Source organism: Rhinopithecus roxellana, chromosome 11 (genome assembly GCF_007565055.1).
Source record: "Rhinopithecus roxellana isolate Shanxi Qingling chromosome 11, ASM756505v1, whole genome shotgun sequence".
Lineage (NCBI taxonomy): Eukaryota > Metazoa > Chordata > Mammalia > Primates > Cercopithecidae > Rhinopithecus > Rhinopithecus roxellana.
This window is the reverse complement of record NC_044559.1, coordinates 127,382,349-127,399,461: the sequence shown is the minus strand read 5'-3', so window position 1 is coordinate 127,399,461 and position 17,113 is coordinate 127,382,349. Positions and strand designations below refer to the sequence as shown.

Here is a 17,113-nt window from a genome sequence, read left to right as displayed (position 1 = left end):
GTTATTTTCTACAAAAATATTTAGGACTGTTACGTTTTCTTGATTAGGTGAACCTTTGTCACTATAAAATGACCTTGTGTATTTCTGGTAATATTTTTGCTATGAAATGTACTTTGGTATTAATACAACCGCTCCTCCTCAGCCTTCTTTTGTCATGTGTTAGTGTGGTGTGTCTTCTTTCATCTTTAACCAATTTTTGTCTTTATATTTAAAGTTTATTTCTTATAGGTGTTATACAGGTAGATCTTACTTTTATATCCATTCTGACAATCTGCCTTTGAGCAGAGGTTTTTCGATCAGTTTAATTTATAATGTGATTATTGATATGATAAAAATTGTCTGTCACCATGCTGTTTGATTTCTATTAGTCCCAGATCTTCTTTGCTTTGTTTTATTCTTTTTCTGCTTCCTTCAGACTAGTTTAGTAATTTTTATGATTTAGTTTTATATATAAATGCTTTGCTGTCTTAGTGGTTGTTTTAGAATATATAGTGTATGGATTTTCCTCATCACAATCCACCTTCAAGTAATATTATATCATATCATAGATGGTATAAGAAATTACAATCTTGTATTTTCATTTCTTCACTTCCAGCTAGATACCAGCCTGGATCTGTGGGATTGTAGCTTTCATTAAGTTTAGAATATATTTAGCCAATTTTTCCTCAAATTTTTTTCTGTCTGTCCTCCTACTTCTTTAGGGACTTATATATTACGTGCTAGGAGTTTGCTCATAGTTCTCTAGTGTCTCAAATTTAGGAAACTTTTCTTTCTTGGTGGCAAATCAATCTATGCTCATATCTACTCAGCGTAGCTTTCATCTCCAGCATTGTAACTTGTATCTTTACAAGTGCAATTTAGTTTTTTAAAGTATCTTCTATTGCTCTACTTATCTTCTTGATTTTTATTGTAGAATAGAGTTGAGTTACTTATAAACAGCTTGATCCTTTTTATTTTTTCTTTTTATGATATGAGCTAACTCCCCACACCTGAGGCAAGACCTTTCAGACTATTCATTTTCCTGGGAAGTCTGAGTCTTCCCAGGCAAATCTATAAAAATAGGCACTCTTCTTGGTACTATGTGAGCACAGGTGTGATTTTCTCTAATTTTATAAGTCCCCCTGACCTGGCTTGGTCTTAGGTAGTTTTCTGGCTTACATGCAATCTTCATTATTTTGCTAAATACTGGGAGGGGATTTCCAGGGGTTTCTTGCTTTCGATTCTGTATCTCTCTCTCCTCCTCAGTGCTCTGTTCGGTGTTGTCTGTCTCCTTTGGTTTTACGAGACTCTAAGCTTCAGCAATGTAACCAAGAGAGTCTGGTAGTTTCCACTTCAGTTTTTTCTTCCTGTGTCATGTCTTGGATCTCTGTCAAGGCAGGAAGCTGAAACATTCATGAGGTTTGCTTTCCATTTTATTTTCCTGTTTTTCAAGGATTATCATCTTCTTGGCCTAATGTCCACTGTCTAAAAAATTGTTTAGTGTATTTTGTGTGTTTTATTTTTAATTATTTTAGCTAAGAAGAAAAATCAACATCTGTTGATCTCTTGTGGCTAGAGGCAGACTACACTAGAGCTTCAGCACATGCCACACACTGGCTAAAATGCTTTCCTTCCCCACTTGCTCAACTGCATCCTTTTCAGTCTTCATTCCTCAGTGTAGCTATACAATCCTCAGGGGATTTTTCCATGGGCCTAGTATAGATCTTATTCTAAGCAATCTGTTTTCTTACAGTATCTATCTGAATTTGTAATTGTAACTTTTCTGGGGCTTTGTTTTTTATTTTATATTTTATATTTTAAGCTAAACAAGAGCAGAGTTTTGTTTCATTTTGTTTTGTTTTTTTTCTGTTTAATCTGCAGAGCTTAGTATAATGCCTTCCCCATGGTAGGTAATCAATATAAATTTGTTCAGTGTATGAGTTAATGATTGTTAAAATATGCAGCCTTTTATATCCGAAAAGTATTAATATATTTTATTTCTATCTCCTCCTTGAGACAGATTCGACTAGCCTATCAAAAATGTTGGATGCAGTTCCTTCTTGTGAAAGAGCACGGGAACTTAAAAAAGATCACTGTGAACAACTTACAAGAAAACTGGAAAAAATGAAAAACAAGTTTTGTGTACTACAAAAGGAACTATCAGAAGCAAAAGAAATAAAATCACGGTTAGAGAACCAAAAAGTTAAATGGGAACAAGAGCTCTGCAGTGCGAGGTATGATATCCTGGTTTGAAATAAATATTTCAACTATTTATACTAAAGGTATGTAGGATACTTTTTGTAAAAGCTACCTTACCTTCTGAGGTTTAACTGGAGAGAAAAATCTCTGTCTTGTAGAGCGTCAAATTCTTTTAAATAATACAAGTTCTTAAATGTGAATACTTCTGCTGATAACTAAATGCATATTTATTTAAATCACAACTTTAATGGCTATATAGAAGGCCATTATTTGGAAATCCCATTACTTAACAAATTAGTATTTTTGATTTTTAATTTTTTGTATTATAAGTGCTGCAATGCATAACTGCATGTAAATCTTTTTTATCCTTTCTAATTATTGACTTGGAATAGATCCTTCAATATAAAAATATCTAGGGGTGGGGCATGCCAAAGATGGCCGAATAGGAACAGCTCCAGCCTCCAGCTCCCAGTGTGAGTGACACAGAAGAGAGGTGATTTCTGCATTTTCAACTAAGGTACCGGCTTCATCTCACTGGGTCATGTCGGACACTTGGCGCTGGTTCGTGGGTGCAGCGTGACCATCCAGAGCTGAAGCAGGGCAATGCATCGTTTCACCTGGGAAGCACAAGGGGAAAGGGAATTTCTTTTCCTAGCCAAAGGAAATTGAGACACACAACACCTGGAAAATCGAGTGAATACCCACCCTAGTAGCGCTTTACCAAGGGTCTTAGCAAACGGCACACCAGGAGATTATATCCCACACCTGGCCCAGAGGGTCCCACTGCCATGGAGCCACCCTCATTGCTAGCACAGCAGTCTGAGATCTAACTGCACGGTGGCAGCAAGGCTGTGGGAGGGGCACCCACCATTCCTGAGGCTTAAGTAGGTAAATAAAGCCGCCAGGAAGCTGGAATTGGGTGGAGCCCACCACAGCTCAAGGAGGCCAGCCTGCCTCTGTAGACTACCACCTCTGGGGACAAGGCATAGCTAAACAAAAAGCAGCAGAAACCTCGGCAGAGGTAAATGCCCCCGTCTGACAGCTTTGAAGAGAGCAGTGGATCTCCCAGCACTGAGGTTGACATCTGAGAATAGACAGACTGCCTGCTCAAGTGGGTCCCTGACCCCTGAGTAGCCTAACTGGGAGACATCCCCCACTAGGTGTAGATCGACACCTCACACCTCACAGGGCAGGGTACACCCCTGAGACGAAGATTCCAGAGCAAGAATCAGACAGCAACACTCACTGTTCAGCAATATTCTATCTTCTGCAGCCTCCACTGCTGATACCCAGGCAAACAGGTCTGGAGTGGACCTCAAGCAAACTCCAACAGACCTACAGCTGAGGGTCCTGACTGTTAGAAGGAAAACTAACAAACAGAAAGGACACCCAACCAAAACCCCATCAGTACATCACCAACATCAAAGGCCAAAGGCCGATAAAACCACAAAGATGGGGAAAAATCAGTGCAGAAAAGCTGGAAATTCAAAAATCAGAGTGCATCTCCCCTTCCAAAGGAACACAACTCATCATCAGCAATGGAAAAAAGGTGGACAGAGAATGACTTTGATGAGTCAAGAGAAGAAGGCTTCAGTTGGTCAAACTTCTCAGAGCTAAAGGAGGAACTACGTAATGAGCACAAAGAAACTAAAAACCTTGAAAAAAAAATTTGACGAATGGATAACTAGAATAACAAATGTAGAGAAGTCCTTAAAAGAACTGACAGAGATGAAAAGCATAACACGAGAACTATATGACAAACGCACAAGCTTCAGTAACCAACTCCATCAACTGGAAGAAAAAGTATCAGTGATTGAAGATCAAATGAATGAAATGAAGTGAGAAGAGATGTGTAGAGAAAAAAGAGTAAAAAGAAATGAACAAAGCCTCCAAGTAATATGAGATTATGTGAAAAGACCAAATCTACATCTGACTGGTGTGCCTGAAAGTGATGGGGAAAATGGAACCAAGTTGGAAACACTCTTCAGGATATCATCCAGGAGAACTTCCCCAACCAAGTAGGGCAGGCCAACATTCAAATTCAGGAAATACAGAGAATGCCACAAAGATACTCCTCCAGAAGAGCAACTCCAAGACACATAATTGCCAGATTCACCAAAGTTGAAATGAAGGAAAAAATGTTAAGGGCAGCCAGAGAGAAAGGTCAGGTTACCCACAAATGAAAGCCCATCAGACTAACAGCAGATCTCTTGGCAGAAACTCTCCAAGCCAGAAGAGAGTGGGGGCCAATATTCAACATTCTTAAAGAAAAGAATTTTAAACCCAGAATTTCATATCTGGCCAAACTAAGTTTCAAAAGTGAAGGCGAAATAAAATCCTTTACAGACAAGAAAATGCTTACAGATTTTGTCACCATCAGGCCTGCCTTACAAGAGATCCTGAAGGAAGCACTAAACATGAAAAGGAACAACCAGTACCAGCCATGGCAAAAACATGTCAAAATGTAAAGTCCATCGATGCTGGGATGAAACTGCATCAACTAGCGAGCAAAATAACCAGCCAATATCATAATGACAGGATCAAGTTCACACAAAAGAATATTAACCTTAAATGTAAATGGACTAAATGGTCCAATTAAAAGGCACAGACTAGCAAACTGGATAAAGAGTCAAGACCCATCAGTTTGCTGTATTCAGGAGACCCATTTCACATGCAGAGACACATATAGGCTCAAAATAAAGGTATGGAGGAAGATCTACCAAGCAATTGGAAAACAAAAAAAAAAAGCAGGGGTTGCAATCCTAGTCTCTGATAAAACAGACTTTAAACCATCAAAGATCAAAAGAGACAAAGAAGGCCATTACATAATGGTAAAGGGATCAATTCATCAGGAAGAGCTAACTATCCTAAATATATATGCACCCAATGCAGGAGAACCCAGATTCATCAAGCAAGTCCTTAGAGACTTACAAAGAGACTGAGACTCCCATACAATAATAATGGGAGGATTTAACACCCCACTGTGAATGTTAGACAGATCAATTAAAGAGAAACTCAACAAGGATATCCAGGAATTGAACTCAATTCTGCACCAAACGGACCTAATAGACATCTACAGAACTCTTCACCGCAAAACAACAGAATGTACATTCTTCTCACCACCACATTGCACTTATTCCAAAATTGACCACACAGTTGGAAGTAAAGCATTCCTCAGCAAATGTAAAAGAACAGAAATTATAACAAACTGTCTCTCAGACCACAGTGCTATCAAACTAGAACTCAGGACTAAGAAACTCAATCAAAACCACTCAACTACACGTAAACTGAACAACCTGCACCTGAATGACTACTGGGTACATAACGAAATGAAGGCAGAAATAAAGATGTTCTTTGAAACCAATGAGAACAAAGACACAACATACCAGAATCTCTGGGACACATTTAAAGCAGTGTGTAGTGGGAAATTTATAGCACTAAATGCCCACAAGAGAAAGCAGGAAAGATCTAAAATTGACACTCTAACAACATAATTAAAAGAAGTAGAGAAGCAAGAGCAAACACATTCAAAAGCTAGCAGAAGGCAAGAAATAACTAAGATCAGAGCAGAACTGAAGGAGATAGAGACACAAAAAACCCTCCAAAAAATCAATTAATCCAGGAGTTGGTTTTTTGAAAAGATCAACAAAATTGATAGACCGCTGGTAAGACTAATAATGAAGAAAAGAGAGAAGAATCAAATAGACACAATAAAAAATGATAAAGGAGATATCAACACCAACCCCACAGAAATAGAAACCACTATCAGAGAATACTATAAACACCTCTACACAAATAAACTAGGAAACCTAGAAGAAATTGATAATTTCCTGGACACTTACACTCTCCCAAGACTAAACCAGGAAGAAGTTGAATCCCTGAATAGACCAATAGCAGGCTCTGAAATTGAGGCAATAATTAATAGCTTACCAACCAAAAAAAGTCCTGGACCAAAAGATTTCACAGCCAAATTCAACCAGAGGTACAAGAAGGAGTTGGTACCATTCCTTCTGAAACTATTCCAATCAATAGAAAAAGAGGGAATCCTCCCTAACTCATTTTATGAGGCCAACATCATCCTGATACCAAAGCCTGACAGAGATACAACAGAAAAAGAATTTTAGGCCAATATCCCTGACGAACATCGATGCAAAAATCCTCAATAAAATACTGGCAAATAGAATCCAGCAGCACATCAAAAAGCTTATCCACCATGATCAAGTGGGCTTCATCCCTGGGATGCAAGGCTGGTTCAACACACGCAAATCAATAAACATAATCCAGCATATAAACAGAACCAAAGACAAAAACCACATGATTATCTCAATAGATGCAGAAAAGGCCTTTGATAAAATTCAACAGCCCTTCATGATAAAAACTCTCAATAAAATTGGTATTGATGGAACGTACCTCAAAATAATAAGAGCTATTTATGACAAACCCACAGCCAGTATCATACTGAATGGGCAAAAACTGGAAGCATTCCCTTTGAAAACTGGCACAAGACACGCATGCTCTCTCTCACCACTCCTATTCAACATAGTGTTGGAAGTTCTGGTTAGGGCAATCAGGCAAGAGAAAGAAATCCAGGGTATTCAGTTAGGAAAAGAAGAAGTCAAATTGTCCCTGTTTGCAGATGACATGATTGTATATTTAGAAAACCCCATCGTCTCAGCCCAAAATCTCCTTAAGCTGATAAGCAACTTCAGCAAAGTCTCAGGATACAAAATCAACATGCAAAAATCACAAGCATTCGTATACACCGGTAACAGACAAACAGAGAGCCAAATCATGAATGAACTCCCATTCACAATAGCTTCAAAGAAAATAAAATACCTAGGAATCCAACTTAAAAGGGATATAAAGGACCTCTTCAAGGAGAACTACAAACCACTGCTCAGTGAAGTAAAAGAGGACACAAACAAATGGAAGAACATACCGTGCTCATGGATAGGAAGAATCAATATCGTGAAAATGGCCATACTGCCCAAGGTCATTTATAGATTCAATGCCATCTCCATTAAGCTACCAATGAATTTCCTCATGGAATTGGAAAAAACTGCTTTAAAGTTGATAGGGAACTGAAAAAGACCCCACATTGCCAAAACAATCCTAAGTCAAAAGAACAAAGGCTGGAGGCATCACACTATCTGACTTCAAACTATACTACAAGGCTACAGTAACCAAAACAGCTTGGTACTGGTACCAAAACAGAGATATAGACCAACAGAACAGAACAGAGCACTCAGAAATAATACCACGCATCTACAGCCATCTGATTTTGACATACCTGACAAAAACAAGAAATGGGGAAAGGATTCCCTATTTAATAAATGGTGCTGGGAAAATTGGCTAGCCATAAGTAGAAAGCTGAAATTGGATCCTTTTGTTACACCTTATACGATCATTAAAATGTTAGGAAACAACAGGTGCTGGAGAGGATGTGGAGAAATAGGAACACTTTTACACTGTTGGTGGGACTATAAACTAGTTCAACCATTGTGGAAAACAGTTTGGCAATTCCTCAAGGATCTAGAACTAGAAATACCATTTGACCCAGCCATCCCATTATTGGGGATATACCCAAAGGATTATAAATCATGCTGCTATAAAGACACATGCACATGTATATTTATTGCTGCACTATTCACAATAGCAAAGACTTGGAATCAACCCAAATATCCATTAGTGACAGACTGGATTAAGAAAATGTGGCACATGTACACCATGGAATACTATGTAACCATAAAAAAGGATGAGTTTGTGTCCTTTGTAGGGACATGGATGCAGCTGGAAACCGTCATTCTCAGCAAACTATCACAAGAACAGAAAACCAAATACCGCATGTTCTCACTCATAAGTGGGAATTGAACAATGAGATCACTTGGACACAGGAAAGGGAACATCACACACCGAGGCCTATTGTGGGGTTGGGGGAGGGAGGAGGGATAGCATCAGGAGATATACCTAATGTAAATGACGAGTTAATGGGTGCAGCACACCAACATGGCACATGTATACATATGTAACAAACCTGCACGTTGTGCACATGTACCCTAGAACTTAAAGTATAAAAAAAAAAATTGGTTAAATTATAGCAAGTTTTTAAAAAGTTCTTTGTTCATTACTTCTAAATTGTTCTCACGAAAATTTATATTCATTTACAGTTCAACAAAGAGAGTATGAAATTGCCATTCTTCTCTCCCCAAGAATCAATTTTCTTTAATTATACACTTTTAATCTTAATGTGCATGGAATATAAAGAAAATATACAGTAATTTATGATTAGTTTATTCAACATCTCTTGCTCTCCTACATAAATTGAATTAATTCAGAGTTCTATGTTAAAAATATATATTATTTTTATTCTTTAATTAAATATTATATTCTTTTTTGTTCTAAAAGAGATTTAAAATTTGTTGAAAAATATATGATAATCAACAAGACATGTTTAAAGTATTACTCAAAAAGGAAACAAAAGACATATGGAACAACAGATATTACACTGTTTAACCTAGTCTGAGATTTTAGTATTAAAATTATTTTTAGTGATACTGCCCATATTTTATAAGTAGGAATATTTATGTCTAATAAATCTGTAAACTTTTTTTATCGAAATAATGTCACTGTAATCAGTTAACTCTGAATGATCTGTCCTCACTGAGGAGGAATTTTCACTGTGTGATATTTTTAAAAAATAATTTTCAACTCATAAATGTACCAAATAGCTTCCAGTATTCTTTTCCATAACAGTTGTCGAAGCTACTAAAAACAGAAACTTTCTAATTAGAACATGTTTTTTCTCACTATTTTTCAAGTATGTATGTCATTTGGAAGAGGTTGGAGTAATAAATAACTGAAAACTAGAAAGAAAAAAATTCAGGAATATAGAAATTTTATTGGAGTAATAAACCAGTATAGGAAGAAGTAGATCTCAAAGTGAATTCTATTTTCTAACAAAATGAATGTTAAGATAAGTTTGTTTAATGGCAGATTGGCTTTAAATCAAGAAGAAGAGAAGAGAAGAAATGTCGATATATTAAATGAAAAAATTAGGGAAGAATTAAGAAGACTCAAAGAGCAACATAGGAATGAGTTAGAAGTGAAACAACTTTCACAGGCTCTCAGGATACAAGATATGGAATTGAAGAGTGTAACAAGTAATTTGAATCAGGTGAATCAATTTCTGGCAAAAAATTTATATTTCTAACTTTATTTCATCAGTATTACTTTTAATATCCCTTTGATTTAGTATGTATTATTCAGGTCCTGAAGGAAAATATTGTCTTAAAATTAACTATGACATTTGTTGCTACAGTTATTTATTATAAATTATGGCATCCAAATAGTATCTTATTTCAGTGCAAAGAGCTTTTGAAAATAATGATAATCCCTACCATATACTTAGTGGTAATTTATTGGTAAGAATTTTGTTCCTAGCAACATAGTTTAGTGTATTTTTCCAAGTTAACATTTAATACTGACTCAAACATTATCAAGAGGAGGCAAAAGTTATTGTCATAGTAAATAAGCTCATAGTATTCTAAGTAGGGCTCTCCAGATTGTATCTTCTTTGCCACTTTTGTTTTGAAAGAGAAGACTTCTTTTGTATTTACATATTTGCCCAGTAGAATTAACTGAGATTTGGCAAAGAAGTCCTGGATGTAGACTCAGAAGGCTTGGAGAAAATCCTACAACTTGTTTATATTTTTAATCTTTTCCTTGCCAAATTGTGAAAACTAAAAGTACTTGTTACAATGTCTCAACTTATCAAATATTCATAAATATAATTCTTAAAATTAACTATGTTTTTTTTAAAAAAAATCTAGAGAATATTCTCGGGAAAAAGGAACTGAAAAAGCTTCCAGAAATTGTGTCTGTCTAAATATATGCAGCACTAAGGCTCTTAGTATGGGATCTTGTATAAGTTAGACATCAGAGTGTAAACCCAATTTTCATATGTAGTCAAACTGATTAATCTTTTATTTTATACTTTTGAGCTTGTTGTAATTCAGGGAAAGTTTTTTTTTTTTTTTTTTTTTCCAATTCTGAGGCTCTTAAAAATTCTCTAGTCATTTCTTTTTTACTGTCATGAATTCATTGTCTCCAAATAAGTGTTTGAACTTTGGGGAATTCATGCTATATAGCATTTGAGGTTTTGATTCAATGGTTCTTCAACCAATACCTATTTATAAAAGCCCTTTCATTATATGAAGGTACAAGTTATTCTTTAATTTCAGAGGAACTATGATATGCCGTTTTATTGAGTGCTAGCTAAAAGTTTATTTTATTTTATTTAGGTTTCTCACCCTCATGAAAATGACAATGCTCTCTTTTATGAAAATTGCATGTTGAAAAAGGAAATTGCCATGCTAAAACTGGAAATAGACACACTAAAACATCAACACCAGGAGAAGGAAAATAAATACCTTGAGGACATTAAGATTTTACAAGAAAAGAATGCTGACCTTCAAATGACCCTAAAACTGAAAGAGAAAACATTAACAAAAAGGTCATCTCAGTATAGTGGGCAGCTTAAAGTTCTGATAGCAGAGAACACAATGCTGACTTCTAAATTGAAGGAAAAACAAGACAAAGAAATACTGGAGACAGAAATTGAATCATACCATCCTAGACTGGCTTCTGCTTTGCAAGACCATGATCAAAGTGTGACATCAAGAAAAAAACAAGAACTTGCTTTCCACAGTGCAGGAGATGCTCATTTGCAAGGAAAAATGAATGTTGATGTGCGTAATACAATATGTAACAATGAGATGCTCCATCAACCACTTTGTGAAGCTCAAAGGAAATCCAAAAACCTAAAATTTAATCTCAATTATGCAGGAGATGCTCTAAGAGAAAATACATTGGTTTCAGAACATGCACAAAGAGACTGCCGTGAAACACAGTGTCAAATGAAGAAAGCTGAACACATGTATCAAAACAAACAAGATAATGTGGACAAACACACTGAACAGCAGCAGTCTCTGAAGCAGAAATTATTTCAACTACAAAGCAAAAGTATGTGGCTTCGACAGCAATTAGTTCATGCATGTGAGAAAGCTAACAAAAGCAAGATAACAATTAATATTCAGTTTCTTGAGACGAAAATGCAACATCATCTCCTAAAAGAGAAAAATGAGGAGGATTTAATTACAGTAACAATTTAAAAGAATGTACAGATCAATGTGAAAAAGAGAAAGCAGAAACAGAAGTAAGTATCAAAAAATGTAAATACTTTTCAACCTTCCTGAAAGAAAATGGCCTTGGCTAAATGCTGAATCTAGTTGCATATATATATGTATAAATAGATGATAAATGTACTTACTATATCAGCTTAGAAACATGCCTCATTTCTACCAAATGAAAGTGAAAGCTAAGAGACGTTTTACTTTGAGTAAAGACATTGTGTCACTGATGAACTTTTAAGAGTTTAAGTTAAAGATTTTTAATAGATTAACATTAATGACATTGGTTTATACTGCTGAAATAAAGGTTTTAATGTCTCTTTGTGGCCACATTTTATGACCACAATGAAGCAGATAAATGGGAATGCCCATATCAGCAATTAGTATTTTGAAATTAAGATTCAATTTAGCAATTTACTTTGACAGTTAATTCTAAATTTTCCAGAGGAATTGAAGTGTATTTGAAGTATATTTTGAAGTGTACATTTCTGCATCTTGTAATAATACTTTTTAGTACCTTTTTATATATTTTAGTTGGTAGAATTTTATTTTCATTTATGTCAATTTGACTTAATCTGAACATATTTGAATCTCGAACTATGTATTGTTATAACCTCTCAATTTTTTTTTTTTTTTTTTTTCCTTGCCATGTTTCACATTTAATAAGATTTTTCCACTTTAATGCATAAAACCCTTTGAAATCATTGTCAACCAGGAAAATTCATGTTAGAAAAAATTGGAATGAGAGCTAATATTCTATATTCAGAACATTTGAGAAGGCATTTTTGACTATTACAAAAGTTTATTTAACAAAAAGTCTAATATGAAAATGTATATGACCTAATTTTTACATCATAGTAAAACAGGCCCTATGGAGAGAGGACATGGGTTTCTCTGCTGAACAGCCATTATTTATACTCGTTCCAAGGCTTCTAACATGATGATACTATTTCCTCGTATTACCACCATTCCAATATTGTTTTGTTGCCCACTAGTCGCCATCTCCACACATTCATCTATCACAAGGTTCATAAAGGGATCAAATCCCCGCAATATTCCTTGGACATGTCTGCCACCATTTAATTTCAATGATAACTTCTTGTCCATAAATTTTTTCAACTCGGGAGGGTGAGCTTTGCTCATGGCGTATACTCAGCTGGCTCACAGACGCCTTGGAACGGAATGCACGGCTTCCCTCAGGCTCCCGCCAACCTCTCAATTTTTTAAAGGCATCTGCGTTTTGTTAAATAATACCTTAGGACAAATATAGTGAATTTTAGCAATATCAAATTTGATTTAATCACCCCGCTGGTATTTATAATTTATTTTGAATATTGTTACAAATAATTTGCTCATAATTTCTATTTCAAGGCTCAGAGATGTGAATAGAACTTTGTCCCAGAGAAAGATCATTGTGGCTATCTGTGATTTATTAGCTTTGCATTGGATCCCCATTTTTCAATTCATGAGAGGTGGCAGGGTTCATGTATAGTACAAAAGAAGTGAGTAGAGGAGAGAAACATAGCAGCTGAGGTCAGGCGGGATGTGGAGACCGGTTACCTAGGGCCTCTAAAGCCTTTGAAATAAAAATACTTTTACTCTGAGATAAAAATCTATTGGAAAAATTTCAGCAGTTGATTGAATATGTGAGGAACTTTGATGTTGATTTGTGCTTCTAATACAGAAGAAGGAAGGAATTCCACTGTGTAGAATTTACCACCGCTAGTCCCGCCCCCCCCCCTTTTTTTTTATTTTTTTGGACTTCAGTAAGTTGTGAAGCATTACAGATTCATTAAGGGACAAATTGCTAGTGGGATGAATCTCTTGAGTAGTATGACAGTACCAATTTGGCAGGAAGATAATACCTTCTTGTGTCCTTAAGTAAATTCACTAACAAGCAGCAATGTGTACAAATGAAGAAAATAAGATGAATCAATATATTTGGGGATGTTTTTGAAAGTAAATATTGTTAATTTGATAAGGTGATATACAAAATCAATAACAAACATGTCTTGTCAGGTCATTGTGAGACAAAAAGAAAATTGACTGATCTCAATAAACTGTGTGTGTCTGAGGCTTCACTAGAGGTTACATCACATTCTTCCTCTCTGAGACGTCAATAGAGGCTACATCACGTTATCACATTAATCTCAAAGATGAGATACAGAATTTATTGAAGAAATGATTTCAAATAAAAAATCAAGTATGTATTAAATGTAATATGCCAACAATGAATGTATAGCTGGTTAAATAATATAAATTGTTTTATAATACTAATTTCGGTGGGAAGACTTCCTTTATATGTTCATTATAATTAGTTTTATTACAATTTTATTATCCTTATAATGTGCTTATTTTTAAAACTGTGGCTGTCATTCTGCAATGTTTTCCTTATAATTACATATTTTTTCTCATAATATTTACCCTTAAGAAGGTTAAGAATTATACATCATTTATCCCACCAGTTGAGAGACTATTCTTCAAATAAACAGTATTTTTCAGTGATGTATGTTGCCATGGTGAGGCAAGCCATATTTAATCAGAGAAGAATGTTTAATGGAATATTCCAGAAAATTATCTTATTTCTTAGCTCCACTTTTGTGAATGGATGCCAATGACATGATACTATTTTCCAAAATGCAAATGTTTAGGTTAATATACACAGTATTTGAATGGCTAGGCAATTCTTTTGTTGTTTCTTTTTAATTATATTGTGTAAACATATATTTAGATCATGTATAGTATGTATATTCAAAATAGAAAATGAAATTATCTTGATACTGCCATTGGATGTTTAAAAAGGAACTTTATTAGGATAAAATTCACATATCATACAGTTCACACATTTAAATTATACAACTCAATGTCTCTTAATATATTCACAAAGTTGTATAACCATCACCACAATAATTTTCAGAACATTTTCATCACCCTGAAGAGAAACTTCACATCTTAGTCATCACCACAACCCACCTCCATGTTTCTTCACCTTCCCCAGTTCTAAGCAACCATGATCTAATGTTTTTCATGAAGCTTTCTCTGGCTGCTCTGACTCTCATTGACCTTGTGCTTCAGGATGTGTTTTCTAGTTGTTGCCGAACAATTTAACCTTCAATTGTACATTGCTTTGTTTTTTCATGAGACATAATCATGTTTTATTATGAATTTGCCTAAGCAGGGAACAATATCTGACATACATGCTACCTGTTACTGTATAAATTGAAAATATTCTATCTTACCAGTTGTTACAACACAATTAAATATATTCTACTGATTATTTTTTCAGACATTGACATAATAAAGTTTTATTTGAAATATATTTTAATCAATACAAAACAGAAATCACTCTAATAGAGAATTGTTCTAATCAATACTCATGTTTTTTCTGACTATTGAGAAAAATTATGTCTGCATTTAAAAAATTTCAGATTTTTGAAGCTTCAGATTTTAGAATAAGGATTTTCAACCCAGAGTACAGGGTCTTCTCAGTTTACAGTGGCGTTACATCTTGATAAACCCATTATAAGTTGAGAGTATTGAGAACAAGAAACATAGACAACACATAAACTTTATCTAAAGAAAAATGGTTAATAGAAAAAAAAATAAAAAAGCTATAAAACTTACAGAGAATGAGCGTAGTTACCTCATCCCGAAGTTAGGTTAGAATCAGAAATGTTATGGGGACCAAATGAGAGCTTTCAAAAAATTGTCTTAGGTAGATATCAATGAACAAACCTGGCATATTGTGAACTATTGATGACAATGCTTTGAGGGCATCTTTGGAAACCAAAATATAAATATAACTACTTATTTTTTCACTTATTGTTAGCATTTAGTATTTTATGCATAAAAACTTTTTTACCAAATAAATTTTGGCAGTTTAAATTCCACAAATGATACTGATGAGAGTATAAATCATTTTGGGTTGTTTTTTAAAAAGTTATGTTTTTCAATCTGTCGTTGTTGGAATAAAGTGTATAAACTGCATGTTATAAAATGGTTTACACACATATAACTGATGAACTCAAAAGAAATATTTTTAGGAAAGAAGAGTGTCTCTAGATTTTTAATAATAATTTTCTTTAATTTCTTTAAAAGACTGAAGATAGAAAAGAGAAATTAAACCAATGCATTGACTTCACGCAGTCTCTGGAGCATAATTTGGATCAATAAAGAAAGAAAAAAATGAATTAGGAAAAGAAATAACTGGGTAAGATTTCAATATTTTAGAACTTTAAAAATATTTATTAACTATAATTTCAATATATTTATTGCAACTGAGATACAAATTTGACCTATAGCTGCATTTTTATAATTAAAGAAATTATTCTATTTTAAATTTTTTTCAGTCACAGCAAAAACTGAAACTTTTTTTATATATCTAAATATCACACTTTTTCTTTAATGATTTTGAAAACAATAATGGCAATGCCTTTGGCATATAATGTCAATTGTACTCTTCATTATCTACTGTGAATTTTTACTTCTGAAGATATTTTTGTTTGTATTTGGTAGTCTTCCTCTTGGTAGTGTGCATGTCTGCTATCCTTTAATATCTAAAAATCTGTCTTTGTTATTTTTAAACACCATCAAAAATCATCTTGATTAACTTTTCTTTTAGTCTCTTTGATTTTTTTTAGTTTTAAAATATATTATGGATATTTACTTATTTTCTACTGGTACCTCCCGTACATACGTGAGGTACATATATATCACTAAACTTCTGTTGTTTTTGATACACACACACACACACACACACACATATGTGCATATATACACATGTATTATATGTACATACATATATGTTACAATACAAACTATGTATGACCTAGAGAAGAGTAAAATGAGTAATTGTGTTTCTGCCACCCAGATTAAAAATGAAATTTTCCTCAGTGCCTTTGAAGCCCCCAACATGGCTGCTTTTGTATTTGCTGAGAACTTTAATTTGTTCTCTGATTCCAATTAATATTTTTCTCTCATTATCTTTTTCTGCATGGTTTTGGATCCCTTTCACTTTGTTAGCACTGTGCTAGCAAAGATCTTTAGATCTCTTCCTACAACTGTCGTTGTCTTCACATGATCTTTCTTTTCATTTCCTTTCTTCTAAAACTATGCCTGTTTCCTTTTCCCTCCTCAACTCAGACTGTTTTCTTTCCTTTCTGTTTTTCTACTGTGAATAATCTTCATGATAATTTGTGTTTGTTTGTTCTCTTCTTCCTATAGACAGTTGTCAAAAGGTATCAAAAATGTATTTTTGTGTTTTATGCAAACATACATATATAAATATGCTTTTCCCCTTCGATGCTGATCTCTGAGTGAAAACTCATATTTAATAATAGGTTAGTGTTTTATATTAACATATTATGTTGGTGCAAAAGTAATCACGGTTCAGAAACCATGATTACTTTTTGCCCAACCAAATACTAAAATAAATATTAATAGTTTATTTATAAAATCTCCATATATGATTATAATATCAATCCTTTGTCATATAAGTTGTAAAATTTTCTTCATATTATATACATAAAGCTAAATTTTGTTATAATGTTCTCAAACTGTTATATTAAAAAGTGAGAGAGGATCATAATTTATTGATTTGTTTCTTTGTAGGTTAGAACATGTTTAAGAAATTATTAAATATTAGTCTGAAACATTTTGACTTAGTCATTTTGTACATTCCTGCAGATATAAGAAGCTTCTAGAAATTACAGAAAAGAAGTTAAAGGAATATTAAAATGGAAAGCTTA

The 17,113-nt window shown here is 34.1% G+C and overlaps 2 protein-coding genes across 2 annotated transcripts in view; one reads left to right on the top strand and one right to left on the bottom strand.

Moving 5' to 3' along the window:
• Positions 1 to 17,113, top strand: part of LOC104659358 (ankyrin repeat domain-containing protein 30A-like) — a 51,792-nt gene that overhangs the window by 19,798 nt on the left and 14,881 nt on the right. The window contains exons 4-8 of the mRNA XM_030940050.1: positions 2,000 to 2,213; positions 9,172 to 9,352; positions 10,479 to 11,392; positions 13,386 to 13,569; positions 15,465 to 15,576. Of these exons, the coding sequence (XP_030795910.1) occupies positions 2,020 to 2,213; positions 9,172 to 9,352; positions 10,479 to 11,348 (1,245 nt within the window). The 5' untranslated portion in view covers positions 2,000 to 2,019 and the 3' untranslated portion in view covers positions 11,349 to 11,392; positions 13,386 to 13,569; positions 15,465 to 15,576. The remainder of the gene's footprint in view (positions 1 to 1,999; positions 2,214 to 9,171; positions 9,353 to 10,478; positions 11,393 to 13,385; positions 13,570 to 15,464; positions 15,577 to 17,113) is intronic.
• On the bottom strand, positions 11,988 to 12,568 carry LOC115900282 (small nuclear ribonucleoprotein G). Its single transcript, XM_030940051.1, has one exon. The coding sequence runs from the start codon at positions 12,507 to 12,509 to the stop codon at positions 12,279 to 12,281; it is 231 nt and encodes a 76-aa protein (XP_030795911.1). The 5' UTR covers positions 12,510 to 12,568; the 3' UTR covers positions 11,988 to 12,278.

Bases quoted from the DNA above. Each gene is read 5' to 3' on its own strand.
- LOC115900282 (XM_030940051.1), bottom strand. From the start codon at position 12,509: ATGAGCAAAGCTCACCCTCCCGAGTTGAAAAAATTTATGGACAAGAAG.